The 21752-nt window shown below is 30.7% G+C and overlaps 1 protein-coding gene and 1 long non-coding RNA gene across 2 annotated transcripts in view; both read left to right on the top strand.

The window, feature by feature from the left end:
* LOC111716358 (uncharacterized) overlaps window positions 1–12716 on the top strand; it is a 36387-nt gene extending 23671 nt beyond the window's left edge. Inside the window, exons 4-15 of the mRNA XM_023491795.1 lie at window positions 529–624; window positions 3170–3231; window positions 4815–4872; window positions 4959–5026; window positions 5352–5453; window positions 6162–6442; window positions 7087–7140; window positions 7302–7352; window positions 8485–8587; window positions 9982–10032; window positions 10097–10149; window positions 12368–12716. Of these exons, the coding sequence (XP_023347563.1) occupies window positions 529–624; window positions 3170–3231; window positions 4815–4872; window positions 4959–5026; window positions 5352–5453; window positions 6162–6442; window positions 7087–7140; window positions 7302–7352; window positions 8485–8587; window positions 9982–10032; window positions 10097–10149; window positions 12368–12519 (1131 nt within the window). The 3' untranslated portion in view covers window positions 12520–12716. The remainder of the gene's footprint in view (window positions 1–528; window positions 625–3169; window positions 3232–4814; window positions 4873–4958; window positions 5027–5351; window positions 5454–6161; window positions 6443–7086; window positions 7141–7301; window positions 7353–8484; window positions 8588–9981; window positions 10033–10096; window positions 10150–12367) is intronic.
* A 1150-nt stretch (window positions 12717–13866) lies between these two features.
* Window positions 13867–17529, top strand: LOC111716360 (uncharacterized). The gene is made up of 4 exons (XR_002768466.1): window positions 13867–14492; window positions 15516–15578; window positions 16769–16913; window positions 16979–17529. It is a non-coding gene; the product is annotated as an uncharacterized LOC111716360 (long non-coding RNA).
* Window positions 17530–21752: the final 4223 nt, after the last annotated feature.

The raw sequence follows: 21752 nt of genomic DNA, 5'->3' as shown, positions 1-21752 counted from the left end.
CCATCCTAGTATTCCCCCTCCTTCCCCCCATCACATCGAATATATAAGGAAGGGGAGGAAGAGGGGGGTATTAATTTCCTGAAGTATGTAAATATATTTTTCTAGCCGTTTCGTTAACAGTTAATTCCCAACGTAAAAAATTTCAGTTAGCCGTTAATTTTAAAGGTAAGAACGGAACGTTCGTTCCGTTAACGGCATTTTCCGTTTTTATCAAATTACCATTAGTTAAGTGCTTAAATTGTATTAATAACGTTAACAGAAAAATCCAAAAACCATTAACGGCTCAAGTCGTTAAAGGTATAATATATCATTACGGCGTGAGCACCGAAAAAAATCGTTAACTGTTTAAGAAATTGTAAACGGCTTTGCCGTTAACGGTTAATTACAGTATTAACGGTTTAAGAAATCGTTAACATTAAACAGAAAAAAGTGAAATAACGAAATTAACCTTTTGTTGACGTTTTTAACCGTTAATTTTTTTATAGAAAACGGCTAATCCGTTTTATTGATTGTATGTATTTATTACAGGACCATGTTGGAGAAATAATAAAAAAGTGGGAATCTATTGATGATGAGATCTGGGCTAAAGCAATTGTTATGGAGAGAAACAGAAGAGTAGCAAAGGTAAAATTAAATATTATTTATTAACAAAATTTAAAAGATCAAACACTTGTTGAAGAAAATAAACAAACAAACTTCTCATAATGATTTGAAAACAATAAACTGTAATACTGCAGAAAAATATAAAATATATGCATCTACAAATTTGTACTTTTAATTTTTGAATTTGTACTTTTGTACTTTTATACTTTTAATTTTTGAATTTGATACTATTTATAAAGTAAATAACATTCTAAGACTTTACCGCTAATTCTGTAGATGGATTAAAACTTAATTTCTTTATGGCAAATTTTGTTCTAGATTATTCTCGGAGGTTCCACAAAAATTTTTTGGCCCAATGGGTTCAGCCGTTTTGACAATTTTTGGAAACAACAAACAAATAGACACCAGACAGACATACAGGGGGGGAAACATAATTACAAACAGGAATAAACACAAACTGGCAATAAATCATATTCTGAAATAGTTTTCATTAAAACAAAAACATTTTAATCTACGTGAGGACTCAGGGCATCCTGCCATAAATAAATAAGTATATCCCTTGATTAATTCCCCAAATGCCATGGGAAGTAATAAATAAACAAATTTAAATTATGTAGAAGAAGTGCCTTTACGCGGAGGGTGTCCCGGTTGGTGAATAGTTTTGAATGTCTTTTTTCCATATACTGTATTAGATAGATATTGACTTTTTGCAGTTTATTTCGTAAAAAAAGTTTTTACTTTAAAATAAAATTTTACTCTAATATGGCTGCATATAATATTTTTTATTATTTTTGGTATCAAACAACGATTTTCAAACTATTATCAAACAGTCATGTTTCATGGGACACCCTGTATGGAAAGCAGAGTGTGTCACTGTGAATATGGCTTATTTGATTCATCTTAGTTCCTGAGAATTGTAAAATATTGTCGTATTTCTTAGTTCACAAGAACTATATATTCTATTTATAAATATTTGATTCATCTTAGTTCCTGAGAATTGTAAAATATTCTCGTATTTCTTAATTCACAAGAACTATATATACTATTTATAGATATTTGATTCATCTTAGTTCCTAAGAATTGTAAAATATTCTCGTATTTCTTAGTTCACAAGAACTATATATACAATTTATAAGTATTTGATTCATCTTAGTTCCTAAGAATTGTAAAATATTCTCGTATTTCTTAGTTCACAAGAACTATATATACTATTTATAAATATTTGATTCATCTTAGTTCCTGAGAATTGCAAAATATTCTCGTATTTCTTAGTTCACAAGAACTATATATACAATTTATAAATATTTGATTCATCTTAGTTCCTAAGAATTGTAAAATATTCTCGTATTTCTTAATTCACAAGAGCTATATATACTATTTATAAATATTTGAATGCATAAAAACCATCAAATTCGAATCAGTTGAATGGAGTTGATGATCATTAATAAAGATGAAAAACGAGTTTAACTTTTATTTACTTCAGTGGCAACGAGTTTAACTTTTATTTACTTCAGTGGCAATTTTTTCCTGTTTTAACACTTTTCTCTTTAAACTTAAAACCATCAAATTTCCCCAATTAAGATTTTCCAGCTAAAAAAGAAATTATTTTTGAACAGAAAGAATTTATTTTGTTATCAAGATACATAAAGGAACAAATCGCAAAATGTAAACTGTAAATTAATTCATAACTAAAACCGTCGTTTTTCCATGTTTATTGGGGTTTCCTGTATAATGATGATGATTAAAAAATACTGTGAATGACAATCCTTGCACCGATCTGATTATTTGCTAGCGGAGTCTAATTATAATATAAAGAAGTCGTGTCTTAAACTTGTATTTCCTAGCTACGCCTTCAATATGTCAGATTTAAAGGGATTGTGCACTTGTATTTCCTAGCTACGCCTTCAATATGTCAGATTTAAAGGGAGTGTACACTTGTATTTCCTACGCCTTCAATATGTCAGATTGAAAGGGATTGTGCACGTTTTTTGCATTTTTATTTAAAGTGATTGTTTACCTATTCTCAGATACGCATATAGTTTATACATCTATAAATATAAAGTTGTAATCTCTGTTGTCTGTCTGCCTGTCTGTCCGATCATAACCCAGGAGCTCCTGAACTGATTTGCTTCAAATTTTGATTGGGGACTCGGGAGACTCACAGGAATGTTATCTTGGTTTTGAGATTCTAAGATTAGTGGGTCGACTTTAATTTTGTTTCCCGGTAAAATCGTTCAAGTGCGGGTAAACGGCGGAACTAACTTTTAGTAACCTTGGCAGCGCTGGGTTTCCCATCCTAGTATTAGATAAAGTTAAAGATTTATTAACACAGCTTTCGTAATTAAACCACTAAAAGATTTACCTATTTCAAACAGTTTGATATATGGAAAAAACACAAAAATAATTCATAATATTCGCAAAATCTAAAAAAGCCCGGGTTTCCTTGAATATGTGATTTTATTAAAAGTCTTTTGGCAGTAGCTATTTATTTGAGTGACCTCAACGAAAATGAAGACGTCATCGTTAGAGATCCATATTCTAAACTAATTCTTTAAACTTTATCTAGGCATACGCTAGAGCACCTGTGCTTACAGTTAATGGAGGAGAAGGAGGGTTCGACGGATTCAGGTCAGCATTTAATGATTTTAACGATCAATTTGTTTTTTTAAATAATTTAGAAAATATGGCAATACCCCATTCACAACAGTACCCTTGAAATCTTATCTGATCCATAGTGTCGGTTTAAAATGTTAAAATTGTTGAATTTTGTTTAAATATATATACGTTTTTATACAGTAGAAATGCGTAAGTCACTTTTGAAGAGAAACCACTATTGAAAATAATCAATTTTCAAGATGAAAAACATGACAGTCTATTATTTTCCATCTTTGAATAAAGGGTCATTGGAAATTATGTTTATATTCCNAATCAAACCTGTGTCTAAACAAGGATAATTGAGATAATCAAACCTGTGTCTAAACAAGGATAATTGAGATAATCAAACCTGTGTCTAAACAAAGATAATTGAGATAATCAAACCTGTGTCTAAACAAGGATAATTGAGATATCAAACCTGTGTTTAAACAAGGATAATTGAGATAATCAAACCTGTGTCTAAACAAGGATAATTGAGATAATTAAACGTCTAGAATTAATGCATTAATGCTTCAGAGACAATTAACATAATTCAAAACTTTGTTTAGTTAAAAAACATCTATTTTTTCCTTGTTCTGGATAGAGGTTTAAAGGCATCTTTCTTGAAACAGAGTGTCACTTGAAAATATGTTTACAGTCCCATTTAATGCAAGAGATATTTAAGATAAACCCCCCTAATTTTAGCATGTTTAAACTATCCTTGGGTTCCCCGCATACATCTATACCTAGGCCAATAAACTTGATGGTTAGCTGGTGTATAAATACCAATAGCATACCACACTTCATTACAATGGTGTAAACACGCAATATATATTTGCAGGCAGTAGGAACCAGAAAACAGTAGAATAAATGTCGTCTTTTTCCTGCTTTTAATGAAGAAATATCGCTAAGGGTCATCGTTGATTTTGAAGGCTTGATCTCGACATCAAATATGGGCACTTTTAAATTTGATGATAAAGTCTTGATCCCTCGATTTAAGATATCCCTGAAAGGGTATTAACACCAGGATATCGAATAGAATTTTATTGAATTTGTTGGGCTGGAAATATTTAACTCCGAGATTCACAGGAAAGTTCTGACTTGAGTTTCTAGATTACTAAGATTCAGTTGAAATTTATTTATCGACATTTTATTATCAAAATAATACTTTAGTATACAGGGTTGGCCCCAGCAACGGCTAGATGGAATTTATTCTGTCCTTTCTTCTATTATTCCTGCAGATTTGAACTTATGCCTTTCTTTGCTAAATCAAGAAAATGTCTAAGACAAAAGGCACAATTTAGGTTTCAGATCTGCAACCTTTTTCATGTCGTCATTAAAGTCTCATTCTTTGTGGATAACCCTGTAGGTCTCAACAACATGAGATTTATAAATGATAATTTCTTAAATTCACCGAACCTTGAGAAGTTGGGATGACCGGCCGTAAATCATATTATATCGTCATTTATAGACTTTCGTTAATTGCGATTTATCATGTTTATGGATGTGTTTTATACTCAAAACTTATTTCTACGCTTTTGGGCGCTGAGCACCACTCCTTCATTACAATATTTTAGGCTCGGGTTGAATGGATTTTCCAACCCAATGAGGGATCCGAAAACTGAAGAATTTAAGGTAAAGATCAGGATCAAGATCAAGATTAGGATCAAGATCAGGATCAAGATCAGGATCAAGATCAGGATCAAGATGTATATGTTTAGGAGGCTATAGGACTAGGCGCGAAGGTGAAAATGGATGAGAATGGAAATATTTTGGTGAAACGTCTCAGGAACAAAATCATTTATTAAATATTCAATATTCTCTAAACTCATAATTTTTCATGGTTCCATTTCTTAAAAATAAAAAAAACGTTCCCCTCTTCCCCCGTTTATACTCTCTGCTATGCTATGCTTTGATCTGGTTTGTATCAATCACAATTCACAATTGAAATTCCATGAATTATTAAAAAGAATAGAAAGTATTATGCATACCCCAGGGTTTGGGACTCATTTTCGAGTCTATATTTGGGACTACCCAATCAAGTCCCTCCAGTCGAAGGGTTTTCAATCCCAAGGATATAAGGATGCAATAGCGAATGATTGGTTGATATCTAGTAAAAGTCCGGTGTATGTTCACAGTGGTCTGGATGAGGGGTCATTCTCCAATAGTCTTCTGAAGATATCCAACAATGTTTTGGATATGGATAAACCACATAGGTAAAGAAATTAACTAATATTTTGGATATTAATAAACCACATAGGTAAAGAAATTAACTAATGTTTTGGATATGGATAAACCACATAGGTAAAGAAATTAACTAATGTTTTGGATATGGATAAACCACATAGGTAAAGAAATTAACTAATGTTTTGGATATGGATAAACCACATAGGTAAAGAAATTAACTAATGTTTTGGATATGGATAAACCACATAGGTAAAGAAATTAACTAATGTTTTGGATATGGATAAACCACATAGGTAAAGAAATTAACTAATGTTTTGGATATGGATAAACCACATAGGTAAAGAAATTAACTAATGTTTTGGATATGGATAAACCACATAGGTAAAGAAATTAACTAATGTTTTGGATATGGATAAACCACATAGGTAAAGAAATTAACTAATGTTTTGGATATGGATAAACCACATAGGTAAAGAAATTAACTAATGTTTTGGATATGGATAAACCACATAGGTAAAGAAATTAACTAATGTTTTGGATATGGATAAACCACATAGGTAAAGAAATTAACTAATGTTTTGGANCCTTGAAATCCTATCTAGCTACCTACCTTAACCTTGAAATCCTATCTAGCTACCTACCTTAACCTTGAAATCCTATCTAGCTATTATAGATTTGTAACTACTTACCTGCCTAGCTACCTAACTACCTTGTTACTCAGCTACCTAGCTACCTAGCAACCTTCCTACCTATACATGCCTTTCTACTTGCCTACTTAGCTTTATTTCTACTTGCTTATCTACCGAACTACCTTACTACCTACCTTCATATCTTTATACCTTCCTCCTACCTTCCTACCTACCTACCTACCTACCTACCTACCTACCTAGGCTTGAGTCCCAATGTGTAATCTCTATCTGCTTCGTGAAGTATGAAGAAGAACTCCTGGATTCACCAATATGGATTCTAATTATCAATATTGTTGCTCTAGAGATGCTTAAAGCAAAACTACCCAACAGTAAGTAAACATCAATTACAATGCAATTACTTTGTTGATTATAGTATTTTTATTCTTCCTTTTGCTAATTATTATGATGTCATAGTTCTTTTCCAAATTATTTAATTGACTATTTTGAAATCAAAAGACCAAAATTAACAAGTTCAAAACTTTGGGTTTTTAAGTTCTCATTAAAGTTTCATCTTTGTTAGGTATCCCTTTAACATACAGTCGTCGTCGTATTTATCAATGCAATGAAGACGACTTTCGATTTCAATTATTATTTCTTCCAAGCTTTCAAAAACATGCATGGATAGTGAACATGGAAACAAAGAGAAGCTGTCAATTTTACAGTTTCTTTTTGTTTACTTGTAAACTTGTAAATTAAAAAAAAACCTGAAAGAAATAAAACCTTAAATCGAAAATTTGTTATCATTGTATTGATATAAACGCCGATCACTGGATCATAACACTAATTTTAGCTAGGAAATAAACACATAGTTATATGGAGCCCATGCAAGTAAAAGGCTGAATCAATTTTAATTACGATTTTTTTGCATTTAAGAGCATTTTACCTTCTGATTCTATTTTTTTACAATCATGTAAAAACTTATTTGAAATATTTTTTCTATTTTTATAAAAAAAATTTTTTTTTTGTTATTTAGGTTCCCGAGTTCCCCTATACACAGTTAATGGTGACAAAACCTTTCCTGTTTCAGGTTTTTAATTACAATTGTGTTTTCCAGATTTTGAAATATTTTGCTATCGGTTACCCAACCAAATAAACTAAAATAAAATAGAACACCGACTCAAATCTTAAAACACTTTTTAAAATTCCTAGCTGAACTAACTATGTTTAAACTGCGTCAATTTATTTCAGGAAGTTCTGATGAGGATCCGTATAGTCTAACATCTGGTAATGGTTCATCAGGTATTCTATTCCTTTTTCGTATAAACTATTGTTAGATTGTTAGGAAAATGATAAAATTTGTTTAGATTTTAGAACGAATTTTTTTCAATTTCTAAACGTGAAGGTCTCTTCTGAGAGTGATTTAAAAAATTAATTTTGAAAGATTCAATTTAAAAATCCCCCANATAATAATAATAATAATAATAATAATAATAATAATAATAATAATAATAATAATAATAATAATAATAATAATAATAATAATAATAATAATAATAATAATAATAATAATAATAATAATAATAATAATAATAATAATAATAATAATAATAATAATAATAATAATAATAATAATAATAATAATAATAATAATAATAATAATAATAATAATAATAATAATAATAATAATAATAATAATAATAATAATAATAATAATAATAATAATAATAATAATAATAATAATAATAATAATAATAATAATAATAATAATAATAATAATAATAATAATAATAATAATAATAATAATAATAATAATAATAATAATAATAATAATAATAATAATAATAATAATAATAATAATAATAATAATAATAATAATAATAATAATAATAATAATAATAATAATAATAATAATAATAATAATAATAATAATAATAATAATAATAATAATAATAATAATAATAATAATAATAATAATAATAATAATAATAATAATAATAATAATAATAATAATAATAATAATAATAATAATAATAATAATAATAATAATAATAATAATAATAATAATAATAATAATAATAATAATAATAATAATAATAATAATAATAATAATAATAATAATAATAATAATAATAATAATAATAATAATAATAATAATAATAATAATAATAATAATAATAATAATAATAATAATAATAATAATAATAATAATAATAATAATAATAATAATAATAATAATAATAATAATAATAATAATAATAATAATAATAATAATAATAATAATAATAATAATAATAATAATAATAATAATAATAATAATAATAATAATAATAATAATAATAATAATAATAATAATAATAATAATAATAATAATAATAATAATAATAATAATAATAATAATAATAATAATAATAATAATAATAATAATTTCTAGGCTCGTCGAAAGATAAGGACAAGTCTGGAATTCTTCTAAAAAAAGAGAAAGATTATTTTGTTCCTCAAAACTGGACTTCTACCCAGGATAGGAGAAGGGACAGGTATTATAATGGTTTAAAATAAAAATGTTGTACAGTATATAATAACCAGAAAACTGTCAAATAGGAAGACGACATTAAAGCAATATGAAATTGATGTTGTTAAGAAAGCAACTAGTTTTGTTAGTAACGTCGTATTTAATTACTTTTATAGTTTAATTGGTCTGTCTACTTTGCACCATTGCGTTGTATGATGTTCACTGGACTATTTGAAGTCACAACCTGTGACTAAAAGTCGTCTGCTTTTTCTGGAGTTTTCTGGTTCTCACTGTAGTTCAACTGAAACACCCATTTCTATAGATTAAAGGAACTTAAACTTTCGTCAAACTCTAATTTTCAAACCTTATATTCTTGCAACCTGATGTCATGACCTTTTGAAATCATGTTACATGGGAAAAGAAATTTTAAAGCTTTCAACTAATTTTAAAATTGAAAAAATAATACAATGAATAGCGATAAGTATTTAATATACGCAGTTCAAATTGAACCATTTCTCTTCTTGTTATTATTTATGAATCAGCAATGAGCCTTCAATTGTAAAAAAGGATTTAATTGTTTGACACAAAACTATAAATGAACTCGAGTAGAATTCAGTTAAAAATCAAGCTATAAAATAAAACGTTCATTAAACGTCAAGCTAAAGTAAGTTGGACGTAAGATTGAAATCCTACGTGTTTTCAAACACAACTCCTCGTATGTATTACATGTATTATAACTGATTAAATTCTTGTGCGTAAAATAAAAACTAGAGGGTCTATATTCTATAAAAACTAGAGAGTCTATATTCTATAAAAACTAGAGGGTCTATATTCTATAAAAACTAGAGGGTCTATATTCTATAAAAACTAGAGGGTCTTTATTCTATAAAAACTACATTCTGTCTAGTTCGGTGTGCAGTCTAAAATATATAATTTTAGAAAGACTAAGTAACCAATAAATATTAACTAAAGTTCTCTAAAACCATCTTTTTTGCTAAAAAACGTGAAAACAAAGTTCCCTAAAACCATCTTTTTTGCTAAAAAAAGTGAAAACAAAGTTCCCTAAAACCATCTTTTTTGCTAAAAAAAAGCAAAAACAAAGTTCTCTAAAACCTTTTTTTTTGCTAAAAAAGTGAAAACAAAGTTCCCTGAAAGTATCTTTTTCTGCTAAAAAAGTGAAAACTTAGTTCCCTGAAACCATCTTTTTTGCTAAAAAAAGTGAAAACAAAGTTCCCTGAAACCATCTTGTTTGCTAAAAAAGTGAAAACAAAGTTCCCTGAACCCACCTTTTTTTGCTAAAAAAGTGAAAACTAAGTTCCCTGAAGCCGTCTTTTTTTTCGTAAAAAAAGCAAAAACTTTTTAGAAACGTTTCCTAAATGTTCCTTGTTCCCTAAAAGCACCTATATTTGTCTGTTTAAGGTCCAGAGACAATTTCCTAGACGAATCTGAAAGTGCTACTCTAAAACCAAGGTATAGTTTTCTCAAAACATTTTATCCAAATTAATTTTTTTTATAAATATTTAAAATTTCTTAGAACGAACAATAGACGAAGAATTCTGAAAAAATCTGACGAAAAAAAGAAAATAGGTGAATTATTTATTTTTATTTATTTTCATATTTTAAAATTTTTCATCTTACATTACACAGTGTCAACCATGAGTACGGTCTTAACACGAAACAGTAATAAATAGAAAACGATTACTTCCTTATATATGGGTCGAACGAAACATATCTTTATTAACTGTAACGGTTTGCAACTGCAAGAAACAGGTTCCTCTACAACTCAGTTAAATTATATCTTTAAGAATTAAAGAAAACATAATCCCGTCGTTTTTTCGGAAAACAAGTATTTTTCTGTAAACTAAAGGAATTGAGTTTTTGTAACAAACTCTGATTTTCTAATTTCAATATAATTGCAACCCAATGTCGTAGACCTTTAATATTTCAAACTATGAATGCTATAAGATCAAATGATGTAAGTTTGAAATATCAAAGGCTTACATAATAAGGTTACAGAGAAATAGGTGTTGCAAAAACTGAATTTGTGGCAACGACTCAATTCCTTTTAGCGGATTTTTTTTCAATGGTTTAATTTATTAGTATTTTCGTTTCACGTTTGAATATTTTATTTAAAACAAATGCTGTTCCAAAAATAAAATTTCTTTCATTAACCCGTCAGGACATTTGGAGAAAAATGTACGCTAGATTCTGACGTGTGTATTTATCTTAATCAATTGTGGAAAAGGGATATGAAAATAAACCAAAATTTCGGGGGGGGGGGGTGATTTTATTCATGGTCTATTCGGGTTATAAAATTAATTGTTACTTTTTCTTCACCTTAATCATACATGATAAAAAGATAAATGAAGTAACTTCTCATAAATATTTAGTGCAGTGTAATCCTGATCTAATTCATGAATAATTTTATAATAAAAGAACAGTTTTAAATCGAGTCGATATAGGCCCTATATTTTACAATATGACCTATTCACAAAGATACCCTTTCAAATATTTTCTCGAACCCTTTAGTTCATGCTAAGATCTGCAATTGTGTCAATTTTATACTTTTATAAAAAAAGAACAATGATAATACTTTCTTTTTTACGTGGATAAAGATTTAAAGGTAACTGTTGTAAATCTATAAATAAAAGGTGACTTTACGTTATACTGTCCCTTTAAGTGTAAATAGACAAGACTAACAAGATATAAATATAGTGAAGAAATGATATATACTTGCTTCAGGGACTTAAATAGAAAGATAGACAGATGGATAATAAAAGGTTGAATATAAATAATGGCCGACAATTTAAACCAATCAACAAGGTTTCTTCAAATACTGCCGCGATCAATTTTTTTATATTCTACAGGCTTCTTATTATGAGGGGGGGGGGAGAGGGGGGAGAAAGGGAAGAAGGGAGAGGGTAGATACATTTTATTATTATTAGTTGCGAAAAAAATTTTAAAATCTTAAGAAGTGTCTACTACTGTTTCTTGTTCTGTTGATGACCCCTACTACTGTTTCTTGTTACGTTGATGACCCCTTCTTCTGTTTCTTGCTTAGTTAATGTCCCCTTCTTCTGTTTATTGTTTAGCTGATGAACCCTACTACTGCTTCTTGTTTAGTTGATGACCCCTAAGACTGTTTCTTGTCTAATTAATGATCCCTACTTCTGTTTCTTGTTTAGTTGATGATTCTTACTACTGTTTCTTGTTCCGTTGATGACCCCTACTGTTTCTTGTTTAGTTGATGACCCCTACTGCTGTTTCTTGTTTAGTTGATGACCCCTACTTTTAGCTGTTTCTTCTGTAGTTAATAACCCCTACTACTGTTTCTTGTTTAGCAAATGACCCTAATTGCTTTTTCTTGTTTAGTTAATGACACCTACTATTGTTTCTTGTTTTGTTGATTACACCTACTATTGTTTCTTGTTTAGTTGATTACATCTACTATTGTTTCTTGTTTAGTTAATGACCCCTACTACTGTTTCTTATTTAGTTGAAAACCCCTTTTACTGTTTCTTGTTTAATTAATAACCCCTACTACTGTGTTTCTTGTGTAGTTAATGACTCTTACTACTGTTTCTTGTTTAGTTAATGACCCCTACTACTGTGTTTGTTTAGCTAATGACCCCTAATATTGTTTCTTGTTTAGTTGATGACCCCTAATATTGTTTCTTGTTTAGCTGATGACCCCTACTATTGTTTCTTGTTTAGTTGATGACACCTACTATTGTTTCTTGTTTAGTTGATGACCTACTATTGTTTCTTGTTTAGTTGATGACCCCTACTATTGTTTCTTGTTTAGTTGATGACCCCTACTACTGTGGGTTCAGTGCTCGGGTTCCTGCATTTGCCTCAGCTCCGGTTCAACCCGCGACACCAAAACTCGAGAAAAACAAGGGAAGAGAAAACTATTATATGAAGATTCCCTTTCATAAACAAGCAGACCCAGTTTAGATATAGTTAGCAGACCCAGTTTGGAATAGTTTAGCAATTTAAAATCGAGTGTAGCCGACCCATGGTTTAGAATAGAGTGTAACAGACCCAGTTTTGAATCTAGTTTAGCAGACCCAGTTCAGAATGTAGTTTAGCAGATCCAGGTTAAAATCTAGTTTAGCAGATCCAGTTTAGAATATAGTGAAGCAGATCCAGTTTAGAATATAGTGTAGCAGACCCAGTTTAGAATTTAGTTTAGCAGACCCAGTTTAGAAAAAAAGTGTTGCTGACCCAGTTTAGAATAGTTTAGCAATTTAGAATCAAGTGTATCCGACCCATGGTTTAGAATAAAATATAGCAGACCCAGTTTGGAATATAGTTTAGCAGGCCCAGTTTAGATTATAGTGCAACAGACCCAGTTTAGAATATTAATGTGTAGCAGACCCAGTTTAGAAACTAGTTTAGCAGACCCAGTTTAGAATATTATATTGCAGCAGACCCAGTTTAGAATATTATAGTGCAGCAGACCCAGTNTTTGACTGCATACAGTTGTACTTAGTAAAACAAGAAAATTGCAGTATACAAACAGAGTAAACTTGTCCGTCTTCCCTGTTCATCTTGCGGAGACATTATAGACACATCTTTGCAGGCTTTTACCCTTTACATAAAATATAGATATTATAAATACAGAGGGTTTCAATAAAGATAGGAATTCAGAATGAAATGGGGTTCGTCTTTGATGCAAAAGTTGTACACCCCCCCCCCCCCACAAATTCCTGTAAACGCAGCAGATTGTTATATTTCTAAGAGTGTATAAAAAAGTCACTCGTTTTATAATCTTTCCAAAATAGGGTCTAGCTTCATTGTATCTTATACTTACTAATAGAGGTGATATGATGTATAGACAATCGTACTTTAAACTTTTAGCTTTCCGTTGGTATTATTGTGGAATAAATTTGATTTATCTGTGAAAATAATATAATATTCTTTGCGACACCTTTTAGCACAAAATCTGCAGCTCATCATCAAATATGATCATGTCGATTATGTCTTCTTTAATTACAGTTGTTTAAGCTTTAGTAGCTTCTTAATTAAAGGGACTATATACGTCCCACGAAACATGACAGTTGGTGAATAGTTTAAAATGTCTTTTTCCATAATTTGTTAAGTTGTTTGATAACAAAGATCAATAAAAATATTATGTGGGAGTCATGCTATATTAAAATTACTTTCAAATTAAAATTTTATGAAACAAAAGATTTGTTTAACTTAAAATAACGATTAATTAAATGTCATGTTTCGCGGGACACCCTGTACGTATTCTAGACTGAATATAGTGACCCGCAAAGGGGGTATACAGAAATAAATGTAGGGGGGGGGGGCAAAACAAAATTTTACGCCCCCCACCCATTACAGGTCTAGGTAGGGCACTGCCCCCCATGCCCCCCCCCTGTATACGCCCTTGGTAACCCACCATTAAAGAGCAGCGTGTCCGATTCACAACGGTTCCCTTTCAAATCTAAATTGGGGTAACAATGAGAAAGATATTGTCATTTTCTATCTAAAACATGCTAAATTCCGTGTAGTTCCTTCTATTGCCTCTGAGTCATAAATGCGCAAATCCCTTTTATTATAGAGAAGCCACACTAGAAATTAAACCATTGTGAATTGGAGATGTCACTCTATATTTGAAACCACGACTACTGCAGACTTACAGTCCCTTTAAAATCCCCGAGAAGGTTTAATCTCTGTCCCTGATTAGGTTCAACCCTATTGGTGGCAGTCTAGACTCTACCCAGAGCAAACCAGAGGAGTTCAGTATCCAGAACCAGTCAGGGGGGCGCAGTACCCCCCAGAACCAGTCAGGGGGGCCCAATACCCCCCGGAACAAGCAAGGGGGCCACAGTACCCCCCAGAACAGACCAGAGGGAATCAGTATCCAGAAGGAACAAGATATTCTGATTATTCTAGAAGATATCCTGAACCTCTTCCTGGTTAGTGCTTTACATAAATATATTACACTTTCTTGGGAACTCAGCGTTGCTTAGGTTACTCAGGATACTTCCACCGTTTACCCGCGTTTGGTCTTTCAACTATTTTTCACAATAAAAGTCGATCCATCTCAAAATTTCTGGGGTCGATCCATCTCAAGATTTCTGGGGGGTTCTCCCGAGTTCCCCCAATCAAAATTTGAGGCAAATAGGTCATGGGGTTCCTGAATTATAATCGAACTTACAACAAAATAAACAAACAGAGATTACTACTCTATATATATCATTCATATCCTGGACATAGGATATCTTCTGGAAAAGTTAAGGGTTGTGGAATTGAAGGCAAAGACAGGAAAGGGGGAAGTTGTAAAGAAAGGGAAGGAGGGGGGGGGATGTAAAAAGGGGAAAGGTTTGCAGAGTAACAAGCTAGGGGAATGCAGAGGAAGGGGGGTGATTGAAGAACGAAAGAAGAACTATATTTTGATTAGAAATGCAATTTTTACAAACAACTTTTTGTTGTCAAAACAAATTTGTAATTTGCAAATAATTGCCAAAGTTTGTTATAAATATTTCGCCCTTTATCTAGTATTTTTATTCTGATCTTTGAGTAAATATTTTTTCATCTGTTGATTGGATTGAAAAGGATTTTTTTTATGGCAGAAATGCAAATTTCTAGAATTTGTATCTTGGAGTTCGATCTTAAACAAATTCAAGAAAAATTGGCCATAACCGTAATTACTACCTNTTGAATATTCATGAAAATGCAGAAAATATTTAATTTGGAGCATTAAATATAAGCTTTTGCATTAATTTGATATGCACACATTTTTCATAATAAGAAATACTACACTCTAGTCTTCTTGTTCTAACAATCATATTCAATATTCATGTCAAAATGTGATCTCATATTACAGGGGTATCCAAAAAGTATGTTACGCAGCTTTACACTTGTTTCGTTCTTTGTCAAGTAAAAAGAATATATTTAGTATAGAAGACCAAATTTAGTCTCCGTTATAATTGTTTCAGGAAAAGGTCTGTTAGGTTTATCCCCTGGATATATGGATGCGAGACTACCCTACAATTTCAATGGTAAATATACAGTGTGTCCCAATAAACATGGGAATTCAGTGATTACTTTATATCGTCTTCGATCCATGCGGCATTTTTTCATGACCACAATATTGCAGTATTCCAGCTTTAACATCTAATATCGAGAAAGCCTGGTCTTGAGATTTTTAAACTGTGGTCTACCATTTTTGTATCTTCAAAATTGACGGAGATATTGCGAAATTTGTACAAATTTCAATTTATTTAATAAATCAATATTGTCTTAATATTTAATATCTTCGTCACTTTTCAAGTTACAAGAAAGATTTATGTTGATCACTTTATGAAAAGCTCGTCATACATACAGCCTAGTTTTTCCTACAATCTTTGCCACGCCTCAAATATCGGAAATCCTAAAGACGACTTTCAAGTCGTAGCTCTCAATTCCCATGTTTATTGGGACACCCTGTATCTTAAAGGGACTGTCGTTGAAATTTCAAGTAACTCCCGTTTACTGTGGGGCATGTCCGATTCACAACAGTACCCTTCAAACCTTTACTGATTAATAATTTAGCTTTACAAGGGTTTAATCCTGAACATTTCTTACTTGTTACAGGGTGTCCCAATAAACATGGGAATTCAGTGACGAATTCGATATCGTCTTTTTAAATAATTCTTTGATTTAGTATAGTGATACCTACTGAGAAAGCTGTAATCTGTTTGTTTGTTTGTGTTTTGACTGCATACAGTTGCACTTAGTAAAACAAGAAAATTGCAGTATACAAACAGAGTAAACTTGTCCGTCTTCACTGTTCATCTTGCGGAGACATTATAGACACATCTTTGCAGTCTTTTACCCTTTACATAAAATAAACTCTAGCAGACATAATAATATTATGGCTTTTGAAATTAGGTATTACAAAGCTAATTCATAACAAAGACGATATCGAATTCGTCACTGAATTCCCATGTTTTTTGGGACACCCTGTATCTTGCAACAGAAATGGGCGAGTCACTAATTTGTAGTTTTGTAAATTATAAAAAAGGACATATAATTTGCACTCAATCAGAAAAAGCGTGTGAGTTGTCATTTGGAACGATTTTTATCTTAATTACGTAACATACTTGATTATTTAGCACTTCGTTATGCTTTATTTTTTGTTAATGATTTGGATCACTTTCCTTAAGCGTCCAGAACATGTTTGGGCTTGGATTAAAATACTTTTTTTTAGAATTTTCCAGTCTTCAGTTCACCGCTCGGGCCGGACTACCTGGGGGTAGGGGTGGAGCTCCTTCTAGTTCCCCTAGACCAGGGAGAGGAGGGGCCACCACCACCACCCTACCTAAACAACAAACAACACCAAAGGCAAAGACAAAGTATGTTTTTTTTACATTTTCATAAAAACTAAATATTTACATATTTGAAAACATTCTATTTTCAGGAAAAATTTTCTGCGCCAACATGTTTTCAAATCTTCATCATGAGCAGTATCATCATCATTGTACATAGTAAAAAAAATAGTAGATAAATAACATCATGAAACTTAATTAAGAGGTTGTATGTAAGGTGTACACTATGTGTGCCAAAAAAAAATATCCTGCACAAACTTGCAACAAAAAACCGTCTTTGTGCTTCTTGCTGTTTTTGTTTTTTGAAAATTCTAGAATCTGAAGTTTGATGGGCGACCCGTTTGCTCAAAAAATAAATTATAAATATCAAGAATGCGTTCACTAAATTTTAAATAGGTTTTATTTTATTTATTTTAAATCAGATTTGCACAACTTGAATCTTGAATTTCGTGTTTTCAACATGTCCTTAAAGCATGAAAGTAAATTATTTAAAAACCATGACCCCTTGCCATCATTATATTAGTGCTTACTATTCCTACTAGTCATTTTATAAGTCATTATACATAATCTGTTCAAACACGTCAGATTATTTGATTTGTATATATGTTATATTATAAAATAAATTGTATCCAAACCTGCTTAACTCTAATCTAATTAACTTTCGAGTGAATATATTTCGAACAAATCTGTCCTTTCATCGTCCAAAAACTATATTTTTTGATCATATTTGCGTTACGATTGACTTTGAAATATTGATATCCAACAGAAATGGAAAAACTCGCCAAAATCTATCGTTATTTTACATGCGTCATTTTTATACTATTTATAATATATTTTCTGAGCTGGGAACTTTAGAATGGTGGATATCGAGATTAATGCTTTATCCTCTCTTTTTCTTAATCTCGAGACTAACTTAATCTTGTACTTGTATCCTGAAAAGTGTTCAAAATTCAACCAATCAAAGTCGCGTATAATTGAAGCCGATAAATTTGAAATTTTGCGCGCAATTTAGGATTAATAAAATTAAAATACAGAAACGGGAAGGACTCTTTAACTTTTAAAAACCGGTTTTTGATTTTTCTCTACTATGCCCAAAAAAGAGTGGATTAAGCAAGAAATCAAAAGTGTCCACATTGGATATTCGGATTTAGCAGTCGGGATAAATGGAAACCCATTCTAAAGTTCCCAGCTCTGGTCACAAAGTGGCAAAGTGTAAGAGAAGCAAATGTTCAGAAAAAAAATAGCACAAAACTATATCTGAAGCAGGCTAACTTATCTAGAAAAATTAAAAATGGATATAGATGTATGCTATTGACTAAAAATCGTATTGGTATGACAACAAATTAATTTCCAGTGCCTCTGTTGCAATGTTTATCAGATAAAAATACAAATTTAGCGCATATCAAGATCTTACCGCATGAATAGCATAAAATCTTAGCATTTTCTCAAAGGCTAGTTTCTTTATTGTTTACATTCAAACATGCAACCCTATCTCTGCTGGGGTACTTGAAAACCAGGATATGCGGGGGGGGGTCAATTTGACCCCCCCCCCCCCTCCTTCTAAATCCTATGTTTGATGTCCAAATATGACAAATGATACATCATTGGCTCTACTTTTAGAATCAGCAAAACAAATGCGAATTTACAAAAATTGAATTTTTTATAGCAAAATCCAGTTATATAGTAAGAATGTTTGCAAAAAAAGTTGTCCAAAAAATGAAAAATTATACATTTTTGAAAAGCCCTTGACCATGCCATTTCAAATATGCAAAAATGTTTGCAAAATTTTAAATTACCCGATTTTAATCAAGAAAGACTAAAAATGTGCAAATTTCCTTTGACAGGTTGTTTGAATTTTTTTTGCATAACTTGTAAATTTGTTTCCTTATGTCAAAGGCTTTCCTAAAAGATAAATTTTATCAAAATCTGACGAGTAAAAGTGGGTCAAAACAAAGATTTAGTTTGTTACAGGAAAAAGCAGTCATTCAGGCAGTGTGCCTGAGGACTCAGGCAGTTAGTATTAAAGCCCCGTTTTAGGCCGATCGGGCTTTGGGTATGTTGGAAAAGTCAGAAAATTTCAACAGCCTCAGACCAATACTTTTCGAGTTATGTAAAAAAGACTACAGGGGGGCCCCCCCCAGCAGGAATAGGGTTAATTATTTAAAGGCAGTTTAACAAAATTTGTCCTTACTTTCCTGAAATTTATTTTAAAGTTTTAGAGCTAGGAAACCCTCCCCTAGTCTCAGCCAATTTAACATTACTTAGTTATAATTATAATAACATAATTTAAAACTGAATCTTTATAATAGTAGCAATTATGAAGTATTGTGTATAAATTAACGTGCTGCGTTCACACTACACATGTTTCAAACCACTAATTTTCTGATTGCAAATCTATGTATTTATTTATTTATTCCTTTAAAATTTGGTTTTTTAATCTAATGTTTTCAGTAAAAAGGAAATTTGTGGAAATGAGGGATTTATTTATTTATTTTAAAAAATCAAAAATTTACAAAATTTATGCATGTAATACAATTAAAAAATCAAAAATTTACAAAAGGGGGGCCACAAAACGTATTACTCGCCGGAAAATTTAAACAGTGGTTAAACATAACTTAGAATTGTCGTAGGAGGCTGATTTTTTGCATGCAAACTTTTGTATTAAATACATATTTAAATGCTGACAGAGAGAATCTCCCTCCCGGTTAACTGATTGTTTAAAAAGGGTTTTCATGAGTTGAAACTTTAATTACAATAAATTGGTTTTAGGAAGGTGGGATTTTAAAATGAATTTAAGTGAATATTTTATTAAATATTATGAAATGCAGTAATTAAGAAAATATTATATGAATTAATATGAAATGTAATAAATAAGTAAATGTTATATGTAATAATATGAAACGTAATAATTAAGTAAATATTTTGAAATGATATGAAATGTATTAAATATAGGGGAATTGTGGAGTGATTCGACACTTATACTACCTGAAGTTAAATGAAAGAATGTGTATTTATCAAATGTTTCTGTATATGATAGTAAATGTTAGATTATGTGATTTGCAAGGTTATTAAAGAATCGTGTTGTATTTGAAATTTAAAGCCATTTGTTGATTTTGTCGTTAAAATTTTGCTTTTATTTTATTGCGTGTTATATCGTGTTTGTACTTTCATCCTTTATTACCGTTAATTTTAAGTATTGTTACATAATATATGTTATAAAACTATCTTTAACTTTAAGTATCGTTACATAATATATGTTATAATACTATCTTTGCATGTTATAAGAATATAAAGATACGAGTGATATATACTGAGGTCCATTTCAAATCATCCATTAATACTCGGCTTAGTTATACTACTGATTATTAACAATAACTTACTTGTTTTTTATAATTGATTAGGATGACTTCCAGCTGTCAGGTTTGTGTATAGTCCTGCCACGTAGTTCTGACCAGTTCTTGTAAAACCCAGTTACTAGTAGGTCCAGTGATAAACCTCTATCTACCATTGTTTTCCTACTCAGATTTGGTTCTTGTCCTAGGAAAAATCTCGCTACTTCCTGGTCTGAATTGCATGAATATCTGGTACGGATTTCTGAGAGGGTATATTCCAGTGTTTTACCCGTGCTCATTTGAATTGTTCTTCTCGTTCTCTCCATGGAAGAACAGCTCAGTAGAAGGTGTATTTCATCGTTCCGGCCTTTTAGACAGAGAGGGCAAGTTGTGATCCTTCCGTCATCTTGTGACATAGCATCCGCAGATCTAAATCCATCTCTGTTCCCTAATCCTGAATTCATAGATCTGTACTTTACCAACATTCTCGACCATTGGAATTCTTCTACAAATGGTGAAGGTTTCCACCACCTACGCGGTATGGGCATGATTCTTAGGCTGTCCAGCTCTTGAACTCGTCGCAAAATTTCTATATCAGATGTTGATGAATTGGAAAGTGCGGATGTGGGAAATACAACTTGTGCAGGATTTAGTGATGACGACGGAATTATGGCTTCACCTTTTAGTAGTGCTGAAGTCTCCTTTGAAGCGGAAGATAAAGGGATGTATATTTTCTTGAAAAAAAAACGCTTTTTATACCCCCTTTTCAAAATAGTATGGTCTAGTTGCTTAATCGGATGAAAGAACAATTATTTTAGGGTAAAATAAATTATTAATTATGAAAAAATTTGCAATTTTGATGTTTCTTGTTTCATTTTTCTCCCTAAAGAGCATCAAAAACTTGTGAGGGTAAATCTTGAAAATATTTACCCCTGGGATGTAGTTATATCTCAGAGGAAGAATACAATCGGAAATATAAATAACTTTTTTGACCAGGTAACTTATATAAAGTGAATTTTTTTTTTTTTTGTTAAAGAAGATTTAGTCTATTTAGTCACAACTTTAAATGCTTTAAGGAAAAACCCAAGAATTTAATATGTTTAGATTCCAAGTGCATGTGAATCCACAGACTATGTATGTAAGCATTGCCGTATAAGTATCTCAAAAGCCAATGAAGGAAATCACAATAACAGGTAGTTTAGAGATATTTTGATTATCTTAAATATAACAAAACTTAAGATTGACAAATTTTAACTTGATAAAGCCTGAGTATTAAAGTTTTTTAAAAAGTTTTTAATAACCTTTATTTCTAATTTTAATGAATTCAAATCTCACAAATTCATTTATTTTTTAACTTAAACATTTAATAGGACTATAATTACAGCAAATTGGATTGATTGCACGCTCTACAAAAATAGATGCGCATTTATACTGCAGGGAAACAGAAAGGAATTGTAACGACAATATCTTCTACTTTATCGATCAGATAAAGGATGGGTACCCTTGTGAGTCGGGCATTGGCAACTTTGCAAGA

This window comes from Eurytemora carolleeae, unplaced genomic scaffold (genome assembly GCF_000591075.1).
Source record: "Eurytemora carolleeae unplaced genomic scaffold, Eaff_2.0 scaffold857, whole genome shotgun sequence".
Classification (NCBI taxonomy): Eukaryota; Metazoa; Arthropoda; class Copepoda; order Calanoida; family Temoridae; genus Eurytemora; species Eurytemora carolleeae.
This window is presented reverse-complemented; position numbering and strand designations above follow the sequence as displayed.